The following is a 23,341-nucleotide window of genomic DNA, read 5'->3' on the forward strand; positions in this document are numbered from 1 at the left end:
ATGCTTGCATCAAAAGTTTTTGTTTTTGTTTTGCACCCATAGCCAGCTCATTAAAATGGTAGTCACTAGTAAAAGGGCAGCACTAATACACACAAAACAACATCAGCCCACTGTTTACCTCCCCCTGAGGCTTAAGGTCTCAGTTCCCCCCGCTCCAAGCGTAGCGTCACCAAACCAAAGTCAGAGTCGTTAACACGCCTGTCTAACTAATCGTGACTTTCCGCTTCGTTTGACTTTGCAAATATCGCAGAATGCAAAAGCCGACCTACCCACCCTCCAGTTTTGGATGATGTTAGCCCCAAAATGAAGGTATCAAGTCATCGATAGAGGTTACATAAAAAGCTGCCAGTGCAGCAAAAGATTGCAGGCTGCTTTTTGGCATTGCAACCAAAATGAATCACAAATGTGGCTCATTAACTTGGCTCATTTTGGTTTTTAGCACTTGAAACTTGCCATGGCAAAAATCAAAATGTAATATGATTATACATTTTGGATAGCTCTCGCCAAATAAATCTTGTTTTTCAACAACTTAATTTACAATTTTTGCCTCTATCTGTTGCTGTTGCCCCTTGGTAACCGACGACGATTGCCAGCAACCGTAAATCCCCAAACCCCAAAACAGCAACCCCAATGTTTCTGCACCCACCTCACAGCGCCATTGGCATAAAAGTTTTGCTGACTAGCTAAAATTCATTACAACAAACAGCGGCAGCAACAGCAGCAACAGCAACAGCAACAACAGCAACAACAACAGCAACAACAACAACAGCAGCATGTGCCAGCTTGGCTGTAGTGTCTGGAGTGGGGGGAAGTGGTTCTGGCAGCCTCAACTAATTAATCTGCGTGGCACTGTGTAGTTGTTGCTGCTGCTGATGCTGCTGCTGTTGCTGTTACTATTCCTGTTGCTGCTGTTGCTGTTGCTGCTATTGCTGTTGCTCCCATTCCATTCGAAAACACGCCGCGCAATTTGGCTTGCTTAACTTTTTGCACAGTTTGTTACTTTGATTTGTTTTTGTTTTGCTGCTTTCAGCCGCATGAAATTCGAGTCTTTAGATTGTGGCTTCTTGCACAGTGCGCCAAAATGCTCTAATGCCAACGCCTTAGCACAGCAATCTGTAAATTCCGCCACATTTAAATACAATAATGAATTAGCTTAATGCAATAGACACAGTTATGCATATGGGATTGATTTAAAAGAGAGGTGAGCAAGCCCTTGCTCCCGTTGCTCATCCTACTCAAAACGTTCATTTGACTTACTCGCGATTTTCGACGATACAACAACAGTTTTCCCCCCAATTTTGCAAACTTCGTGCCCACCGCTAATTAACAATATTAAATGGCAAAGGTAGTAAAGCTCACCTGTCAGATCTATGCGAAAAGAGAGTTGGGTATGCCTTGCTCCCGTTGCTCAGCCTACTCAAAACGTTCATTTGACTTACTCTCGATTTTTGACGATACAACAACAGTTTTCTCCCCAACTTTGCAAGCTACGTGACCACCGCTAATTTACAATAATTTAAATGGCAAAGGTAGTGAAGCTCACCTGTCAGATCTATGCGAAACACAGGCACATCCACATAGGTGCTGCTCATATTGAGACGCAGCTTTTTGGTCTTTGAATCGTAGGCTTCCAGGAAGAACTGTTGCTGTAGTCCCCCATCATAGCCGGGCATGCACTCAAGTTCCATCGTGGAGTATATGATGTTATCATAGTTATCAAAGTTGATGGTACCACCGCCAGAGTTGCCATCATAGCCGTTGGCACCACCGCCAATGAGACTCTGTGTGACGACGCCATTGCTGAAGCTGTACTCCATGCGTGAGTAATCGAAATGAGGTTGTTGCCAGTCAGCTGGCAGAGCTGTGGCCTCTGAATGCGGTGGTGCTTGTGATTGTGGTTGTGACTGTGACTGTGTTGTTGTCTCTGCTGCTGTAGAGAGTGCCACGCTTGCCACAAACTCATCGTCACTCACATTGTAAATGTCATCATCATCGGCATCCGCATCAGCATCATCATCCTCTAACGATTCAAGGTCCAACTGATGCTCCAGGGATGAAATATCAACATGATGTTGCTGTTGTTCATGCTGCTCGACACTGTCATAGTTGGCCAAGTCGCTGGGATCATCTGCCATGTACTCATCGTCTGTCTGTAAATCAGCAACATCTTCGTCATCGTCATCCCCTTCCGCTTCCCCATTCTCATCAACATCCCCATCATTGTCCTCATCATTGTCTTCTATGTCCGCATTGCTATTGTTTACATTAAATTTGTTGTTCGTGTGCTCACGATCTGTAGACAATGGTGCACTGGCTCCGTCAATGCTTGTCTTGACATCATCTTTGTTTGCAACCGCGGCAACAACTGCAACTGTTGCTACTACTGGCTTATTGTTGCCGCTAATTGCCGCTGCCATTTGTTGTGCTGCTGCCGCTGGTTTGTTGCTAATTTGTGGTGCATTCGGTGGCATCAATCTGTTGCCGACTTTCTCATTGCCAATCGCACGCAGTGTGCCCAGTATTGTGTCAATGTCGCCGCTGTTGTTGCTGCTGCTGCTGCTGCTGCTGCTGGCATCTGTCTCAGCATCGGCAGCAACATCAGCAACAGCAACAGCATCAGCAACAGCATCAGCTTCAGCATCTGCCTCGACTTCGGCATCGGCATCAGCAACTATTCTTATTGCTGCTGTTGCCGCTGATGACTTAGTTGTTGCTGTTGCTGTTGTTCCCATTGTTGCTGCTGTTTGTGCTGCTCCAACTGCTCCTGTTGCCGTTGATGCTGTGTTGTCATTTGCTGCTTGCCGCTTTCTTCGCGTTGTTGCTGCTAAATGATGGATTATGTTGTGCTCGTTTACCTCGCTACGCTTTTGTTGTTGTTGCTGTTGTTGCTGTTGTTGACTGTGCTGCTTCTGTTTCTGTTTCTGCATGTTTTTCTGTCGCTTATTAAAATACTTTGTTGGCAGTTTGCCGTTGTTGTTTTTGACATTCGAGCGCGGAACTACTCCAGCCTGTTCTTTATGTGACAATGATAAATTTGATTTTGTTGCACGTTGCTGTTGCCGTTGCTGTTGCCGCTGCAGCTTTTTGCTTGTTATTGATGTCTGAGGCAACTTGCTGTCTGCAATCGAGTCTGCATGACCAGCTCCTCGTCGTCGTCGTCGCACACGTCGCTTAGTGTCCAGCTGTGATGACTTTAACTGCTTTGTCTGCTGCTTGGCCAGTGATCCATCAGTTCTATTATTGATGTAGGCTAGTGTTGATGTGGGCGCTGCTGCTGTTGCTGCTTTGCTTGGCAATTGTTGTTGCTGCTGTTGTTGCTGTTTACTTTGGCGCTGTCTTTCGATTGCTGCCAATGTCTGCGATGGTGTAAATGATGTACGCTTTTTTAGACGCTGCATTTGCTCTTGATTGAGGCGATATCTTTGCTCTGGTTGCTTATTATTAGATTTAACATGGCCAGCATTTATTTTGCTTTTGCTTTTCATATTTTTATTGCTGGCCATTTTATTGGCAGCTGATGCAGCAGCATTGTTCCGGCTATTATTATTGTTACCATGGCGCTCACGTACGTATTCCATGTGCGGATAATTCGCATCGTGTCTGCCGTATTGTGTTTGCAACATTTGATTGCCATGCATTGTCGTTTGATTCGATGAGTTCAGTGAGGCAGAGGTTACTACATACGGACGGAGCGTACAATTTCGCAATGCTCCGGGCTTGGCTACAAAAAGGACGACAGTAATCGTGTATGTCAATGAAATTTAATTTAAATTTACAAAAAATTAATTTCCCAACACACAAAAGCTCTCATTGAGCGATGCTCACCTGCCGGCACCACCTGAAATAGACATGGCTCTGATTGTTTGCCAATTGCATTTCGCCCCCAGCAAGCCAAAGTTCCATAGTCACGTTCACCTTTTGGAGTATAGATCAGCTCGCTGACCGTTTCAACTGCAAAAGAAGAACAAAAAAAAAAATTAAATTAAATATAAGATAATAACTAGTTAATAAGAAGACCCCGACTATCGAAATACCTGTTACATGCTTTTAGGAGCTTGTATTGCCTTAAAAATTTAAACAGCTATTTTTGGCGTTATTTTAAACCGATCTAACTGCGATAAAGTGTTATAATAGATCACAATAATTGCTAATGTTTAATACCAAAAATAGCGTTAGATCTTAAAAGCGGTGGGTGTGGTGATTTTACTCGATTTGCAGGGGTCTATAGAGGTCTGTGTGCCAAATTTGGTTGCTACCTCTAGTAGTCTCTGAGATCTTTTTATTCATACGGACGGACAGACAGGCAGACAGACGGACGGACAGACAGACAGACAGACAGACGGACAGACGGACAGACAGACAGACAGACAGAAAGACGGATAGACAGACGGACAGACAGACAGACGGACAGACAGACGGACATTTATATATCGACTCGGCTGTTGATGCTGATCAAGAATATATATACTTTATACGGTCGGAGATACCTATTACATACATTTCAACAAACACAATATACCCATTTACTAATTTTTGAAGTAACGGGTATTAAAATAGAGTCAACAATGTTTCTCTCAGCATAATTCGAAATGAAGCTTAAATGCACTGCTCTGTGCGGACATTGTAGGTGCATTAGACTTTCGTAAAGTTAAATGAAATAAATTCTGCTCACTCGAGCAGACCAGTTAAGCCAACTGGGACGCTTAGATAACTCAATTTATGTGCATAATATTGATAAGAAACTGAAAATAAAAGTCATCTTCAGCCTGGGACGAACACAGTTTGGCCTACGCTTACCTGATAATCTCGAGTGTCTGCTCAACCGCAAGCACTTGTATAAATTGTATCCCATTGCATATACGAGTACACGTATGCATATGCGTAAGCATAGGCAATAAAATACATTGATATTGTCCAGTTAAAACTTACCATAACTCTCAAAGTGTGTGTCGTTTGATTCAACAATGGTGCGTCTCACATCGCTGCTGGTGGTCATTGTGGGATCCTGGATGGTCGCATAATGTCCGGAAGGTACCTCGAAGTGCTCGCCACTGCTAGAGAACGTCCACTCGAAGTCGATTTCGGGGGGATCCGAATTGACGCGGCATGGTATGGGCACAGCTTCCTCCAAGGAGGCTCCAATTACACCAACGGTGCTGCTGCTGCAAACTGGCGCATCTGTGCGATTCGGAATAGACGGACGGGGACAGGAATAGGGACAGAGACAGAGAGCAATCGAGAAAATCAGTAAAGTGCAAAATAATGAGCAGCTGCAATTCTCTGACAGCTTACGAATGTCTATAAAGTATATATTGTATTTATATTGCAAGTATTGAGCTGACAGCTGGGAAGTGGACAGCGGCAAGCAAAATTGACAGCTTTGATTTTCAATTTAAATGAAGCAGCTGGTGTAAAAGTAAAAAAGGACAGCACCCGACAGTTCAGGTGTGAGTTTCCTTATAAAATTTAAATGCAACTTTATGGTTGCTTAACTAAAATGTCCCATACACCGAAAATAAAGACCAACTTTTAAAATCAAGAACATGCAACTGAAATATTTTATTCTTAAAAAAAGCACATTTTAAGACCATATTACTAATACTTAGAATATTAATCTCAAAAATCAAAGTTCTTTGAAGAGAAACGGCTTTAGTTATAAAAACAGCAAGTCAAAATAAAATGTATAGAAGTAAAAAAAAAAAAAAAATTATAAGAATATATTTATCATTTTTAATTTTTTGATTTTAATAACAGAAAACATTTATTCTTAAAATAAGAACTTGGTTACATTTGAAATTATTTTTAAAACCAAGATTTGTTTTCTTAGTCTAAGAATTTTATATTCTCGACGCATTTTTTAGACCAAAATTCTAAGTTTTGAGATAAAAATCTTGATTTACGTACATTTTTTTTATCAGTGTACTCGTATTGCATCTCCACCTGCTATTTTATGTCTCATCAGCACAAAGTTGTTCGCATTTATTTTGACTTTAGCACTTGGCTTATGATTTATTCAAAGTATTGTCATTCTATTGTTCCCTTTCGCATCTGCTTCCGTTTCCGCTCACATTCCCGCTACCTTCTATATACTAACACACATGCAAAAAAGTTTGAAGAAAACTTTGAGAACTGTTCTCGCCTTGGCAGACGTTACCGTCAACGAATGTCATCATAAACAACCCCAGCCACACAACCTGTCTTATTCTGAAGCCGCCCAGGATAAGTACATCTTGAGGTTAGATTTTAAAAAAATTATTCGAAAAGTTTTAGCAAATAATAAAACATAAATAAATTTACTTTTCTCTTGCCACAAGCAAATTGGTTACTGCATTTCGTAGTCTGTCTACTTAAATTGTCGAATTGGTAAAATAATTTTTTAGTTCTTTGCTTTAAAATAGTAATTTAAAATCCCTTTGAAAAATCGATATCTCGATTTTTGTGAAAGCGAATTTCTAGTACTTAAGTTCTAATATATTTCTGGCGATTAGCCGAGTCAATTTAATGAATTCTCGGGAAAAATCGACTACTCAACTTTGTTTTAATTTTGTATCAAAAATTAAAAATTAAATTTTTACTCCACCACTGTCCATTTTCGTCCATACTTTTCCCCTAACGCCTTTTCTAAAATTTCAAACGGTCATAACATTGTAAAATCTTAACCGATTTTCAATTCTGTATTAAAATTTTATGAAATTCGTTAAAGAAATTTTATTCCTCTAGAACTAGATATTTACTTCGGTGTCAATATTATTATTTGATCATTTTAAAACTTTTCAAAATTGATTTGTAGAAAAAAAAATCTGAAATAGAACCTTTTACCGAAATTATTGTTTCGGAACGTACCGGAGCCGAAACCGTAACCTTTATTAGTTTCGGGTTGATTCTTTGCTTTTAACTAAATGCTCAATGCTTTTAACTAAATGCATTGCACAGAATCATGACTCAAACCAACTCCGAATTGACCAAGTTTATGACCAATTGTTTGTGAACAGTCTGTCTGTCTATCTGTATGTTTTTCAGCCTCTCTGTCTGTTTGTTGATACCATAAAAATACTCATAAATTTATATGGCTGCGTCAATTTCACAATCGTAGAATGTCACTTTTAACATTTTCTGATTAATTTCTGCCAAGATACGAGCGCCAACTGCCATAAATCCATTTATCTCAATCATAGTCATGGCACACAATATCATTCCAGTTCCCGTTCCCTTTCCCGTTCTCTATCCCTTTTGTTACTCCCCGCCCAATCCCTGCCCCTATTGCTACCCATCCCTTATCCCTATCTCTACCCATGCCAAATATGTGGGTTGATAGTATGCAAATGTTAACGTGGCGTATACGTTATGCTCGTACCCGTGCAAACAGATTGCCTGGACTGGGAATATTCGTCAGTTGGCGTATCCTTTGCATTGTATTTGCTTTTAATTATCGCAATTATCGAAAAGGGTAACGCAATGCAATGTAAACTCGGATCAATCATTTGCTGATGTCTTCGAATTTATTCATTTCACTTTTGCAACAAGCTGATGCAGCAGTTTTTGTTTTCGCTTTTTGTGTTTATTATTGTTGGGCTTTTATTTGCATTTAGCTGCTAATTTGCGTTAATAGCATTGGGTTGATAATTGGGTTTGTTTTGGGTTCTGTTTTATGCGGTTCAATTCAATTTAATTCAATTCGATTGGAATCAGTCAACCGCAAAAAATCAAGCATAATTAAATTTTTTAGTTTTATATTTATAAACTAAATTATCTGCATAAATGCCATCTAAATGTGTTCATGTTCCCACCAAAAGTGCAATTAATTAAATAACCAGCCTTTACTTGGCCATTGACTAGAACGGGAAGCAGAGCTTATTTGCATATAAAATGCCTATTTTGCAACTGCATTAAATATGCACAATAAAAATTGAAATTTTCCAGTACAACACACTTGGACAGTACTCCCTATCAATAGATTGACCTGACCTGTTATTGTCCTCAGTTTGTCTGCTCGGTTCATAATTATAAATGGTTTTGCAATGACTCTGTGTTTCAGTGTTTCAATAATAAAAGCATATCATTCATTTTTATTATCCAACACGCCCCAGCCACCACAAATCACCTTTGTTCCCGTTCCCGTTCCCGTTCACGTTCCCGTCACCGTTCGGCACCTGTTCCCAGTTCCCAGTTCCGTAGTTGGAGCTGTCCAGCTGACACATTAAGTTGTACGTCTGTTCATATATAAATATGCATGCTTATTTATGCTTACACACACTCACGCACATTAGCTGTGTGTTCGATGGAGGCTAACTGTCCGGTCTACACATACATTTTGTATTTAAGCATCATTAATTATTTAGAAAAACAGTCGGAAGTAAATGCTCTATAGCGGTAATTGAGACATTTTCAATATGTGAATACAAAAGCCTGAAATCATTTTATGCGTTCATTGTCAGGCCATGAAATTATATTGCTCTTTGTAATATGTTTAAATAGCAACTGTGTGTGTGTGTATTGTGTGTGTGAGTGTGCTTGTGAATAATTACACAATTTTCAACTACATATGCATTTGTTAAAGAGTGTGAACAGCAAATTGAAAACAGTTAATTATGATATGCTGCTGCGGTCAGTGAGATTGTAATCTCAAAACAATTGGTTGTATTACTCAGTACATAAAATATTCAATTTAATCAAGTAAGCAAAGAAATTGATAAGCTTTCTATCTAAAAGCTCTCTTCAGAAAATTCACAAAAGATTACAAGGTATCTATAGATTAGTATGTAAAAAATTCAATATAATTGCTCAAAATTTAACGTTTATCGTATTAAATTGCATAGTTATATTGTAAGAGCATTACTGCTCTAGAGTAACATAAATTCTCGAATATATCTGATAAACTGTTATTGAAATTGTTAGAAAACATTTTCCTATGTGTTATTTTGCAATATGATGTCTTATTTTCATTTCACCCAAAACATGGCGAGCTGTTAAATTGAAATTCATTTTACAAAGAAATTGAATTGCATTTTCCTCATTCTGTATTATTTTTCTTTATGGAAATTTAAATTTTGTGAAGTTTTCGTTATTTGTATGTTAATATTGTGCTGTTCAGACTTGCAGTGGGTATTTTATCCCAATACTTTTGTATCATTTGAACATATTTGTTGTTGTTGTTGCTCATGTTGTTGTTCTAGTTAGTTGTCATCGGGCGGAGGTTTTTGTGATTTTGTGAAGTGAACTACCGCAATGGTTTGCAGAGTTTATTGGGTGGTTTGGGTGGGTTAGTGTAGTGGTTGCCTGGCCAAAAATTTTGTCTATTTGTGCATAAATTTACGCATATGTATATTTAATGCTCCGCTCGACTGACACCAACTGTCAGCATAATTTTTGTTTTTTTGACAATTTCAGCTTTTACCAACATTTTCATTGTATTTAATTATTAAGTGTTTTTTTCCCCAGCTCTTTACTGTTTAAACAAGTAGGAATAATGCAAATTGTGGTTATTCAAAATTGTTTTTATCGATTTTTTTAGAAGAGCAGGGGCAGTTATGCAAAATTCAAAATAACATGAGCATTAATATATCAAATTTAATGTGGCTGGATGAATTCATATAGCATCAAAAAAGTACAGTTGACGTTAGTAAGCTCTAATATTACAAAAGTTCGAGTTGCTAGCTCGACTCATTTTATAGGATTGAAGTTGGTTCGTTTTTAAAACTATGTGTTAGCTTAAATAGGCATTACTTACAACGTATTCTTAGGTTGACCAAGGCACTCTGCGTCTCGCCGCGATCATTGGCTGCCGAGCAAGCGTAGTATCCGGAATGCACACGTCCCACACGTTGCAGGACCAGGGACCGTGTGGAGATGATGATGCCCCAAGAGACATTTTGAGTAACGGGCAAACCCTGCAAATGGTTTGGAAATATTATAAAAAAAGCATGCGTATGACCAAAACTTACATCATGTGACCAAGTAATGCGATGCTCCTTGGGATTTGCTTTAATGTGGCATTCAAAGTAGACATCATCGCCTTCCTTGATGTCATCGGGACGCAGCGTGGAGCCCAGTGAAAGGGTGACCTGGGGTGGATCTGCAAGTTGGCATGAATTTGTTTACAATTAACGTACTCTTTAATTGCATTTTTTAATAAACATATTTCTGTGTTGCTCGCTTTAAATTAAAATGCCTTTGCCTTTTGCCTTTGCCCAGCCGTGCGTCGGTTTTTATAGCACCGACCGTGATATAAAATGTAAAATCGAAAAATATTATTGCATAATAAAATGGCAAATTGTATGAGACACGACGCGATGCTGTCGTCCTCTGCTATTTGCCAAAGAATGGCCGTAAAAGTTAACAGCGCGGCGGCTGAAGCGCTTTATAAGCCCGGTTAACCCAGAACGGAGACCTTTAACCAATGAGTATGACAAAATTTTTAAATTAAAATTGTCGTCGTGGTGCTATACGTGTTTGCCGGCATAAATACCAATGATGGATCACATAAAAAGTTTAGTACAATTTTATTTTTATAACATAATGATTATTAATCGAAGGTAGCATCGAGTATAGTGCGGCTGCGAATAAAAGTCTGATGGCATAATAAATTAGATATATTTCAACGTTTGCATAAATTTGTAATTTATCAAAGGAACATTTCAATAGCAAGATTAACTATTTATGCACTTGAAACTGTGCAATTTTTAAGTTGTATCTAAATCATTCTCTGAGATACTTTTATTATATATTGTAAAATTCTTATTCATACTGCTGAATTTGTTGTAAGTATAAATTTTCATTTTAAATGGCCGGCTTGTAATTTAGTTACTGTTTTCTATATAATTGTTTCTTAACTTTAATGGCTAATCATAAATGATAAATGTATTATTTCCATATTGCACATTTTGCCAAATTTTAAATTTTCTTAAAGCTAACGGACTTTGGCATTTATTATTTATGAGCCGCTTTTGCATATATATATATATATATATGTATATGTATGTGTGGGTACTTTTAAATTCAATAAATTTATGATTATCTTCGTCTTGCAAATAAGCAGAAAGGCAAATCTAAGTGACAAAATAAAGAAATTCACTAAACTAGCGTCTGAATCTGAAAAGCTTGGTAAGAGACATTTTATTTTTCATTTTTTACGACTACGAAAAACTGTGAACCTTATGACCTTTTGCCGTAGTGAAAACAAAGGGGGTGGGGAAGTGAGGGTTTTTTTTTTATTATTTTTATTTGCGAATTGTAGATTTAAAATTGATAATCGTATAACGTAGAATTTATGGCATTGGGAAATATATGGGCTAAAGCCGCCGGCAAAATTGCTGTCTGCATTTTTATGGCCTGACTAAAAGTCAAGGATGTAAATATTGACACATGAGCAACAACTGCGTAAATAATATTACATAATTTAGACTTATTTGCCGAAGAAGAAGTTTTGATTTGTGGATTGCCCGTTCTTTACATGGAAATTAAATAGTTAGATATAATTATGTGTACAGTGTACACAGTCGTAAGTAAGTAAGTAAGTAAGTAAGTAAGTAAGTAAGTAAGTATAGTCCACTTACACATGACATTCAGCAAGAGCGAGTCCTCGATGGCTGAGTTTTGTAATCGAGGATTTGAGCCCTCGCATTTGAGCATTGTGCCATCGTCCTCGGGTTGCGGATGAAATGACAAAGTGGATATGACTCGTCCATTGCCTTGGATAGTTGACAGCTGTGTGAAGATTCAGATATGGAGTGAAATCGATTAGAAAAGTGCCCGCTGATTGCTAAGAGGGTGTATGCGAGTGTGTATGTGTATGTGTGTGTGTGTGTGTGTGTGCTTAGATGGCAAGTACAAGTGCAAGATATCAAAATGTCAATGGAAAGTCATAAATATGACAGTTTTTTGACACCTGAAGTTGGTTATAGGATTCGAATTGAGTTTAAGATTATGGTTCAATAATTGAGTTGGAATCAGCTTACCATGCCACGTTTGAAAGGTCGATTATTCTGTGTCCATCTTATTTCCGTATCCGGCACCGAGCCAGCCACAATGCATGTAAGATTATATTGCGTGCTCGATGAGAATACCTTCAACTTGTTGGTCAAATTAACTGATGTGGGTTTCACTGCAAGTACCAAAGTTAAGTTACCAAAGTCAAATAAGTTAACCAACTACACTGATAAAAAAAAAAGGTTCTAAAATCAAGATTTTGGTCTCAAAACTAAGATTTTTGGTCTAAAAAATGCGTCGAGAACATAAAATTCTTAAATTAAGAGAACACATCCTGATTTTAAGAACATTTTAAATAAGACCAACTTCTTATTTTAAGAATAATTGTTCTTAAAATTAAAATCAAAAAATAAAATAAATAAAAATTATTTTTTATATTTATAATTTTTTTTTTATTTAATTTTAACTTTAATTTATTTATATTTTATTCTGTTTTATTAATTTTGTAAATGATATTTTTAAATGTTACGAAGCGGTCTCTCTAACCAGAGCGCCACGGGGCCACCATTGATTTCATATAAAATAGTATATATTTATACTTTCCTAACAATTTATGATTTGTATTCTTATATTAAGATTTTAAGATATTTTAGATTAATAATCTTAGTTTCAGTAATTTGGTCTTAAAAAAATCTTATTTTAAGAACAAAATATTTAAGATGAATGCTCTTGATTTTAGAAGTTGGTCTTTTTTTTCAGTGTATGCACATATACAAAAAAAAAAAAAAAAAAAAAAAAAATTTAATTTTTTTTTTATATTTATCCACTGCAGTTTCACTCACGTAACATTTCGATGCGTATACTGCGCTCCACGGGCGCCACTAGCTTTGTGTTCGATGCCTGACAGCGATAGGTATTGTTGAGCGCCGCTCTCGTGATTTGTGGCACTTCCAATCGATTGACAGTTACATGACGTCCCATTGAAACGCCACTGCCCGCCTCGAGTATCCTTGAGCCATTTAGCCATGTTACAGTGGGTTCCGGCCGTCCTAAAGGCAAAAGAAATGAACAACTCTGCTTTTGATTTCCATAAAATTACACATACAACCATACGCGGTAACATTGAAATACACCAAAAATTATTCATTTTTAATGCAAATATATCAAGTTTCTTTGTTTTTTGAATTATGTATTTGTTGGCAACAAAGTTTTGGGTCATGCATTATTAACTGGCAGTAAGTTATTAAACAGCAGCCACGCTCTCAAATCGTTGCACTCGAAAATTTATGGCCGAAAAGAACTTTACACATTTTAATGATAATGCGCATTTAGCAGTGTGTACCCAAGGCTTTTAAAAAAGGCTTAGCCAGCTTAACTAGCAAAGTTGTTGGCCAGCGACCAGCTGGTCGGACTAACCCTATCAACCAACGAAACTTTGGATAGACAAACGCAAAAGCCTGAATGTTTAATAAGCCTGAAAATGCAAACTAACTTTTTCTCTTTTTTTTTTTTTTTTTTTTTTTTTTTTTCAAAGCAAAAGAGAAAATATGCCAAGCATGTATTATTTACAGTTCAACTGAATCGTCGTCGTACATATGCTTATCCTAATTCATAATGACAGATGCAAATATGTTAAGAGATTATTATAATGATTTCGAGTAGATTTCTATAAAGTAAACAAATATTTTCCCTATTTTCTGCTTTCTTACTGGCATTTTCTTTTTCTTGCAAAAATGTTAGTAATCATTTTACAATCTAAATTCTACAAGCTTCTTGAGTTTTCTTTCCACGACTTAAGCTGTCTGGCCAAGTAAAAGCATTTCATCCTCTGGCTCACATATCAAATGCACAAAATATTTTTAATCCGTTTAAGTGCCCCAATCGAGGGTTGGCCAAGGGATGAGGAGAAATGGTTGCCTCGACTGCAGCTTGGCCATTAAGTCAGCCAAGTGAATGTGGCGGAAATGAGCAGCAATAGCAACAAGCAACTGAGATACGATAGGAATGAGAGAGGCAAGTGGCTGATAGTAGTGAGTGGAGTTTGCTGGACGACAGTTTGGGAATTCAGTGCCCAAATGTTTGTTGATTGCAAAGAAGAATACGCAGCGACGACATTGGTGACAATAAGCCAAGCAGCCAAGGCACACACACACACACACACGCACACACACACACAACAACAACAATGGAGACTGCGGTACGAAAAGTATGCAGGGATAATAGACAAATAACAGTTGCCTTGTGGCATTTAGCTGGCAGCATTATACTCGTATGTATGTCGTTTTTCTTGCCCCCTAATTCTAGTCTCTTATCCCATCTCCCTAGTCTCTTATCCCTTGCCCCATGACATGCTCGGTTACTCGTACATCCCTTTAGTAATGAAGACAGCGCGTTGCTTAGCCATACTTAAGGTTGTCGACAATTGCTAGCTGCTGGCAATTGGACACTTGGACAGTGGGACACTAGGAAACAGTGGGACAGTTGGACGCTCCAATAAAATACCAAAATATGCATAGATGTGGCTTTGCCATAAAATTGCTTGGCATAGAATGGATGAGACTGGGTTTTTATGGTGCGCTTAGATTAGGTTTTTATTGCTGGTATTAATTGCTATTAGTCGAAGTTAATAAAGTTGATAAAGCAATTTGGCATTTGGCGTTTATTGTGCGCCCAGCTGGGCTATGATTAGTGCCCAGCCATAAAAACCAACGTCAAGATTTGCATTCCTTTAGTACAGCCAACCCGACTAGGTTCTGCTAGGTGCTACTACTCCTACTACTCCTACTGCTCCTACTACTCCTACTACTCCTACTACTCCTACTACTCCTACTACTCCTACTACTCCTACTACTCCTACTGCTCCTACTGCTCCTACTGCTCCTACTCCTACTTACCCTACGACTATTTTCTACGACTCCTACGCATGACATACCTTACTACTTCTCTACTATCCTTACTACTATTATCATTTCCATATACTTCCTTTATTTCATACATTCTTACCTATACTATCATACTATCACTTCATTACACTTACCTAATATTACATTATTATTTATTTCATTTCCATTTTCATTATATATATTTTATATTTTATTATTTTATTATTTTATATTCATTATTTTACCATTACTTACTTTATTTTTACTCGGCTATACTTACTCATATTATACATCATTATTAATTCCTATACTGATTTCCATACATTTTACTATTACTTCCTTATACTACTATTACTACTCATTACTCCATTATACATCCTACTTTATTACTCCTACTACTCCTACTTCTACTACTCTCTACTATTACTCTCTACTACTCCTACTATTCCTACTACTCCTACTACTCCTACTACTCCTACTACTCCTACTACTCCTACTACTCCTACTCCTCTTAAATGCATGTAGCGCTCTTTCTCTTTTATATGGCAAAACTTCGGCATGTGGCGCCCAGAAGCTAATATTAGTTAATTTGACTAAGCGCTCAGCGGGAGCGGCAACCTTGTTGTTGTCAGCTGCAGGAGCAAAATGAAATATGCATTGCGGGCTGTCAGTCGTCAGTCGTCGTGGATACAGAATGTTGCATACAAATCACAGCCATTGCGAGGCTCAAAGCTGCCGCAGCCACCTGCACAGCAGGTGTCAAAAAAAAAAAAAAAAACACAAATACAAATGTCGTCGTTGTAGTCGTCGTGACTTACCGCCCACTGGCAGCTCATTCCGCTTCGAGACCCAACACATGCAGCTAATCAAAGCAGCTGGCGCGTTTGAGTACGTGACGCAGTGCCAAACCAAAACAAGCCACATCAGGCAACAAATACCAAAAGGTAGAGAGTCACAGACCAACCAAAGTCGCAACCAAAGCGAAATTCGTGGCATGCAGTGTGGGGCAGGGCACGTAAACAGCAGTCAAGTTGCATCAATGCGTCAATGCGCCAATGTTGGAATCGCGTTACAGTTAACTGCCACTCTTTTGACTGAGAACCAAAAGCAAGAATTTTCAAAAAGGAAGCGCAATGAAAAACATTCTGTTCCAGAATGTCAATGACTGAAGCTGTAGCTGAACTGACGTTGCGAAGTTCAAATTGATTAAAGTTGGCTTGAAAAAATCGATCTAGCTATTAATATCTTAAAACTACACAAACTACTCAACAAATTGAACTTATGAACTTGCGAGTAATGCACTCTTTAAAGTTTCTTGAGTCGACAGGCTTCAAGTCATTAAATCTAGCACACAAAATTTAGCCAAGCATCAACTTGCAACTTGCGTCTGGGAGTTTTGCTTTTTTTTTTCAACCAAAATATTGTTGTCAGAAAGTTAATGATTTATAATGGTCATGTCAGGCGGGGCAGGAGCAACCAAGCGGGAAAGCTTCAGACCCAACACCAACACCAACATCAGCTACAGTTTCAGCTACAGTTTCAGCTCCAAGTTGAGTCGAGTCGAGTCGCAGACCTCAAGCAGCTCAGCCAAGCGAGCAACTTGTACAAATTTTTCACACTTGCCAACAAACAGTGTGAAAAGTTTGCAATGGACGTTGTGGTTGCTGTTCACCTTGGGGACCTTTTTAAAGATTTACGATGCCGCATATGCCTACAGGTCATAGGTAGCATGCGACAAAAGGCAGACGCTGAAAATTGTTGCATTTTTCAAAGTAAAGTGGCAATGACAGCGACAGCCGCAGTCGCTGCCACAGCCACAGCCACAGCCACAGCAGACGTAAACGCCTGGCTGTCTGGGCAGTCGCCTTGTCGGCAGTGTCACCGCAGACTCTGACATACATTTATTTTTATTATTTACGACGACTTAGACTCCCCACTTACTAACCAACCCGTCTCAGTAGCAGCCTCGGCCAGGACCAAGGCCCAAGAGCAGCGTGAGCAGCATGAGCAGCATGAGCAGCAAGAGCAGCATGTGCACGCCTATCTCAACCAACTCATCTTTAATTCTTTAAATAGACTGGCGGTCAGGAGGTGTGGGAAAGTTGCGTGTGCCATTGCTTGTCATCCTTGCTTGATAGCCTTTTGTCTGAGTGCTACATTTAAGTAGCTGACTGCGTGAGTCTCTCTCTTACTCTCTCCCTCTCTCCTTCTCAATGTGTATGTGTCGCGTCTGTGTCGTTTATCATGATTTACTTACCGCCACGCACTTCACATGTCAACACAATATTATCGCCCTCTAGCAATGGACCCACAGCGCCAGCAACATCACGGCCGGAGGCATCGTATACGAGTATTTGATGTGGAGGAACTGCAAAGGGTCGAATAAAACGAGAACAGAGCAAAACACACAGAAATGGAGTTGACTTTAATGCCTCCATATATATATATTGCATATGAGTTGCTTCTGGCTTACCAATAACCGTTAAATTAATTCTATGATTACGCGTCGGCGAGTTCTGAAAGTCCACGCGACAGCGGTAAACCTGTTGACAATAATACCAAAATGCATTAGGACCATTAGGTCTATTCAGCCGTACTTTATGGGCGGAGCCCTTTAACTACACCATCTACTTACGCCCTCATCATCCAATTGTATATTTTCCACAGATAATTTGGCTGGTTGTTGTCCGGTCACAAAGTATGCACGTGGCCCAAATGAGTTCGTATCTGACCAGTAAAGAGCCTTCTCGAACGGTCGTCCACGCACATCAAAGCTGCAATGAGATAGCGTAAAAGAAATTCTTAACAAATTGTTTAAGGATACGCAAATATTTAAATATGCTTATATATATATTGGCGATAAGTTGTTGCTGCCACAATTGCCTCAAAAGCGTCAAGGTCGTAAATTTAAATGCGTCTTGCTTTTCTCCGTCAACTCGAGCTGCGACACGAACCAGCGACTGGAAGTAGTAGGGGTGTCCTTATGTTTGAGGCACCCTAATTTCAGCACATTTTTCAATTCAACATTTTGTGGCTGCGGCATTTGGCGATGTGGCTGTGACCTATGACACCACCATCGCTCCCTTACTGTACGCGTACTTATGTACGTCGCTAATAAAAAAATGTTATAAAATGCTTAAAAGTAGCTCAGACTTGGGTCAGAAATTTCACGCGTCTACAAAATGACCCTTTTCCTGTTAGCTGTTAGCTGTTGGATGTTGGCTGTTTGGCTGTTGACTGTTTGGCTGGCCAAAAGGCCGAGCATAAATTTGCACGCAACTAATTTCTTCCGTTTCGCATTATTTTCGCAGCTCGGCCGACAACGTTTGCAATTTTGCGCATTAAAAAGCCTGACGTGCTATCTTTGGCGCTTTTATTGTATTTGTTAATGTCCAAGTAGCAACCTAACCTCACCATACACTTCCAGTTCCCAACACAGTCCCACAACAGTTTTTGCCCCACCCTATAGCTGGTCAGACAGTCGCCGAGTGCCGCAAATGACTTGGCAAAAGCAAAGACACAGACACAGACACACAGAGAGACCTTACAGACAACACAAGTTGTGTCCTTTTGTTGTTTCCGTCGTTGTTGCTATCATTGTTATTGTCGTTGTTGCTGTTGCTGTTGTTGTTGCCCTCTTGGTATTGCTGCGCTTGCGGTTAGTCGAGCGGTTTGTCATTGTGCCGGCTGCCTGCCAGCAGTATTGTTTGCGCCTTTAAGTGGTTTTTTATCATTTTGCCGCTGACACAATTTATATCCGGTGCTCATATTTCTTATGCTTATCACAACGCGTCTTAAGCCCCCGCTTCTCTCCCTCCGCCAGCTAGCCGCTAAACAGTGACAGCCAGAACCACAGCGACAACAGCTACGACAGCTCCGACTGTGACATGTGTTGACCAGGCAGCCATTTCTAATTATTGTTGAAGTGCAGCAAAGCAAGCCATGCGGCGCATAAATTACTCTCTCAAAGACGCGCTTAAGCCGCTTTTTGGCCCAGAGCACGTACCCTAATTAGCTTAATTAAATATATGTGCGCGAATACGTAAACAAAGGCGCAGTTCAACGATTTACGCACTCTACAGGCTTTTGAAAAAAAAATTGCTTGAATGCGCTAGTCGAGATTGCCTGAGTTGAAGCTATCCTGTACATTTAATTTGAAGTTGACAACTTTAAAAGAATTATCAGAATTTAATTTTTAGCAGTAGAATTTATTTTGCTGATACTTAGCACACATGTTTTATTTCGTAAATTATCGTAAGAATTTTCCCACTTTTCTTATAATGTGTCACAGGTAGAGGGTATACAAGTATATTTAAAGGTTAAAATTTGGGCCTCAGTTGGTGCTAGTTTTAATTTTGCGTTTTCGCAAACAATAGAGAACGCTGAATAGTCAACAAAGGGGACAACAGCAGCGATAAGACGAGGGCTGCGAATTGCTGAAGACTGAAGAAAGATCCCTTTCTATTTTACTCTAGTTGGTCTTGTTCTGGCCAAAACTGGCTTGGCTTGGCCTGCTCGCTGTTGACGTTGTGTGTTTCTTGCTGTTGGCCTTAGGAAACAATAATGCCAAGTTTGCACAATGAGCAAAGCAAAAGGCAGAAAAAAAAGACAAAAACAAAATGTGAACGCCGAGCAGTAAAAATTGTAAAGAAAATGATGGCAATGGAAGATGTAAAAATAGAAATGGGCCAAGCGCTTGGCAGGAAAACGAAGACAACATTGTGGCAGTTGCAGAAATGTTGACTGTCGTCGTGTCGTGTCGCGTCGCGTCGCGTCGTCAGTTGTGGCCAAGTAGCCAAATGGCCAAGTGGACGTTTGAAGAGTTTGCCTTGGGTCCCAGCGCTCAGACTGATGCTCCTTCATTTCTTTTGTCTGTGGTTCTCTTTTTTCCAACAATTAGTTGAGTTTTATTTATTTTGCGTTAATTGGTAGCACTTTATCTTTCGCTTGAATGAATGAGCTACGTTATTTAAACAAAACGAGCGCACAAATCCCGAGCAGACCTTGGACACTGCTTGGTAATTACGTTTTGTTTCTATTTTTAAAATATTTTTTTTTTTTTTTTTTTTTTTTGGCAACTTGGTTTCTTTGGTCATTGTCTAAGCACATATGTGAATTTTCCCCTGCGTCCCTTAATCCAATATACGACAACCTTCTCAAATTGCCATTTAATGTTTTTGCCTTTTTGTTTTGCAACGCTTACAAAATGCTATTCAAAAAAAAATTGCAAAAGGGAAGAAAACACAACAGTAACAGCAGAAAAAGGACCGAAAACTTTTTACTTTCTGTGAGTTGATGACGCTGACAATAACCATTGAATAATTTTATGACAGTATGTGTCACAGCGAGTCCGTATTCGTGTCCGTGTTCGTGTCTATGTCTGTATGCTTGCCCGTGTGTCTGACGGTATTTTTTGACAGTTTAAGCACATGTCGCTGCCTCTTGCCACTTCCCAACATTGGGAGTTGGAGGCGGAACGGATCTACTAAGGTAAAACTGTTGACTTCAATTATGCAGCGACAGACAATGGCTGTAAACTATGAGGGCATACAAAGGTTTCACATCATGGACCACCAGCCACTGTGTGTGTCTGTGTGTTTTGCAGAATAAACTTGTAAAGGAAAAAGGTGGAAATTGCTTGGTATTATGTCTGGCAGCCCCTATTAAATTACGTAAAAAGAGCCACGAAAAAAAAACCAAATCATATACACATAGATACATTTACATATGTGTGGAAAGAAGAGCACTGGCATTACATTTGAGCCGAGACATATCAGTATTGTAACTGAAATACCAAAAATTGTGCAACGTAACTCGACAAAACTCGCAACAAATTTTAAATTGGTTCGCTCGCAAAAACAAACAAAAAGCAGGCGAGAAATATGAATGTAAAAAGAGCTGTTCACGCCCTCATACACAAATACGCACACACACACACACCCACACAGTCACATACACATATATGCAAATGGTTTTACTGCCCCTTTGTTTTTATACCCTGTATGTAACAGGCAGAAGGGGGCGTTGCAGACCCCATAAAGTGTATATGTTCTTGCTCAGGATCAACAGCCGAGTCGTTCTAGCTCTGTCCGTCTGTCTGTCCGTCTGTGCGTCTGTCTGTACGTCTGTCCGTCTGTTTGAACGCGTCGATCTTAGAGACCATAAGAGCTAGAGACTTCAAACTTGGTAAGTAGGTTCTTGGATACCGTACGCAGATCAAGTTTTTTTTTTTTTTGAAGCGGACCTCTATATCATATAGCTGCCATAGGAACGATAGATCAAAAATGAAGTTTTAGTATGAAAAATGTCTCCTTTTTTGAGATATCTCGACCAATCTGACACGATATATATCTGGGTTGGTATTACACATCCTGACCAAATTTGGTTCAAATCGGCCTACTATATCATATAGCTGCCATGGAGACTTTCCGTCGAAAATCGAGTTTTTATATGAAAAAGTTTTTTGTTTTTTGAGATATCTTAACCAATCTCATAGAATATGCATTTAAGTTGGGGTTATTTATCATGGCCAAATTTGGTTCAGATCGGTTGCCTATATCATACAGCTGCCATAGGAACAATCGGTTGAAAATTAACTTTCAGTACTGAGTACCTGGGCACAGGGTATCATACTGTCGAGCAATGCGCCTCTGTATTGGTATTATTATGGAGCCATGCTGTGTAATATCTGTAAATTTCTTTTGTTATTGCCAACAACAGTTTTTCCCGAATTCCCGCTCTATTTCTACCCCTCCCATTGCCATTCGCACAGTGTTGACATTTGTTGGCATCATTCCGCACATTGTTGCCGCTGGTGTTTTTGTTTTGTTTGCTTTTTTCTTGTCTCCGCTTCTTTGCTTTTACTATATAATTTGTAGCATATGAATATATGAAAAAAAAGGGAGAACAAACAGAAAGAAAAAAAAAACAAGCCGAAAACTCCTTCATGTTGGCCAAGTTCAAATTTATGCAGTGTCGTCCAATAAATTTGGCAATAAATTCAAAATAAAAGTTTCATCTTCGTAGGTCGCCTATTTTGTTGGTTGTTTTTTTTGTTGTTGTTGTTGATTGTTGATTGTTGATTTTGGCAAAGTTATGGCACTGGCAAATGATGTTAAGAAATGAATACACATTTGTAGTAAGATATACTTTTCAATCAATTCAGCTGAACTTTAAGACATTAAGCTAGTTAATTGAAGATTGCGATTTGGACAATTCAAAAACCACCAAAGCCATTATAAAGTCTGAAAAGCCCCCCTCGGAGGCATTTAATGTGGCTGTGACTGTGGATGCATTAATGCAACTCAAAAGTTTAGTGGCTGAATATCGATTTGCATGCGCTCTTTGCATTTCCGTTCTTCACACACATGCAACGACTTAATTACACTTTTAAATAACCCATCTAACTGGAATTTGTGCAAAGTGCGGCACAGTTGCAATTGGTGTTGCTGTTGTTGGCGTTGCTACTTCCATTTCCATTGCTGTTGGCATTGCTGTTGCCGTTGGTTGGCGCTGGTTTCTGCTGCTCGTAAAACCCCGAAAATGCACTCGAGTTAATTGCCATTGGCTCGACTTTTGGCCGACTTACCAACAACGCTCGCTGCTGCTGCGACTGCGACTGTGACTGCGACTGTTGCCGGATTTTATTGCCAGCCATTTTGAATACCATTTCGTGGTTTATTACTTTTGTGGCCGGCAGATTCTCAAGTAGGGCGCCAAATGCATGACACACACACACACACAAGCTCTCTCTTTCTCTCTCTGTCTCTCTGTCTCTCTCTGGAGTGAATGCACTTTCGATTGCCAGGCCGCCAACCTGAAAGTTGACTATATTTATGAGCAGCGCCTCAACGAAGCTGAGCTCAGCTCAGCGAACCGAACCGCACCGAACCGCTCCGTTCCGCACCGCACAGTGGCTACCGCTGACGATTATGGCAGTTAGCGTGGGCTGTTACACGGATTATGGCTCCTTTGACAGCCACAACAGATGGTAGACCCAACACGCAAACCTGCCATCGTTTTGCAGTACAGAAAATTTCATTATTTAAGCCCCATGCTGCTGGCTGCATGGCAACCAGGCAATCCAGAGGGCTTTAAAAATCAATTAACCTTGATTGCAGCCATACTCCGCTTTTTATGGATACCACCGATAGGCCAAAACAGGACGAAACAGAACGAAACAGGACGGAACAGGACAACGTATTCATTGCCTTTGCCCTTCTTTATTATGTGAGCTTTATCGTTGTTATTGCCGTTGCCATTGTCATTGATGACTTGCCATATTGAACATGACAGTTGTAACAGTAACTAAATGCCCAAACTGCCCTCAACTTTTAGCCTTATGTCAATGGCAAATGTTAATTTTAATAATGCTTATTGACCTTAAGCTAACGCTGGTTTTTTTTTATCGCAATCAAATCACAGACATGAGCATCCAAAACACAACAGTTAAATGTATACAGAAATCATAAGAAAATCGCATTTCAGGGGTCAAAATCGAAAAAACAAATCCCGCACAAAAAAGAAACCCAGTT

At 39.3% G+C, this 23,341-nt stretch overlaps 1 protein-coding gene across 1 annotated transcript in view; it reads right to left on the reverse strand.

Annotated features, from left to right (window-relative positions):
* Positions 1 to 23,341, reverse strand: part of LOC117789500 — a 71,611-nt gene that overhangs the window by 8,063 nt on the left and 40,207 nt on the right. The window contains 13 exon segments of the mRNA XM_034628531.1: positions 1,544 to 2,475; positions 2,537 to 2,575; positions 2,935 to 3,721; positions 3,826 to 3,951; positions 4,930 to 5,178; positions 9,728 to 9,887; positions 9,942 to 10,072; positions 11,553 to 11,703; positions 11,955 to 12,100; positions 12,768 to 12,974; positions 17,065 to 17,175; positions 17,281 to 17,350; positions 17,443 to 17,581. Coding sequence (XP_034484422.1) covers positions 1,544 to 2,475; positions 2,537 to 2,575; positions 2,935 to 3,721; positions 3,826 to 3,951; positions 4,930 to 5,178; positions 9,728 to 9,887; positions 9,942 to 10,072; positions 11,553 to 11,703; positions 11,955 to 12,100; positions 12,768 to 12,974; positions 17,065 to 17,175; positions 17,281 to 17,350; positions 17,443 to 17,581 — 3,248 coding nt within the window.

This window comes from Drosophila innubila (genome assembly GCF_004354385.1).
Source record: "Drosophila innubila isolate TH190305 chromosome 3R unlocalized genomic scaffold, UK_Dinn_1.0 2_E_3R, whole genome shotgun sequence".
NCBI lineage: Eukaryota > Metazoa > Arthropoda > Insecta > Diptera > Drosophilidae > Drosophila > Drosophila innubila.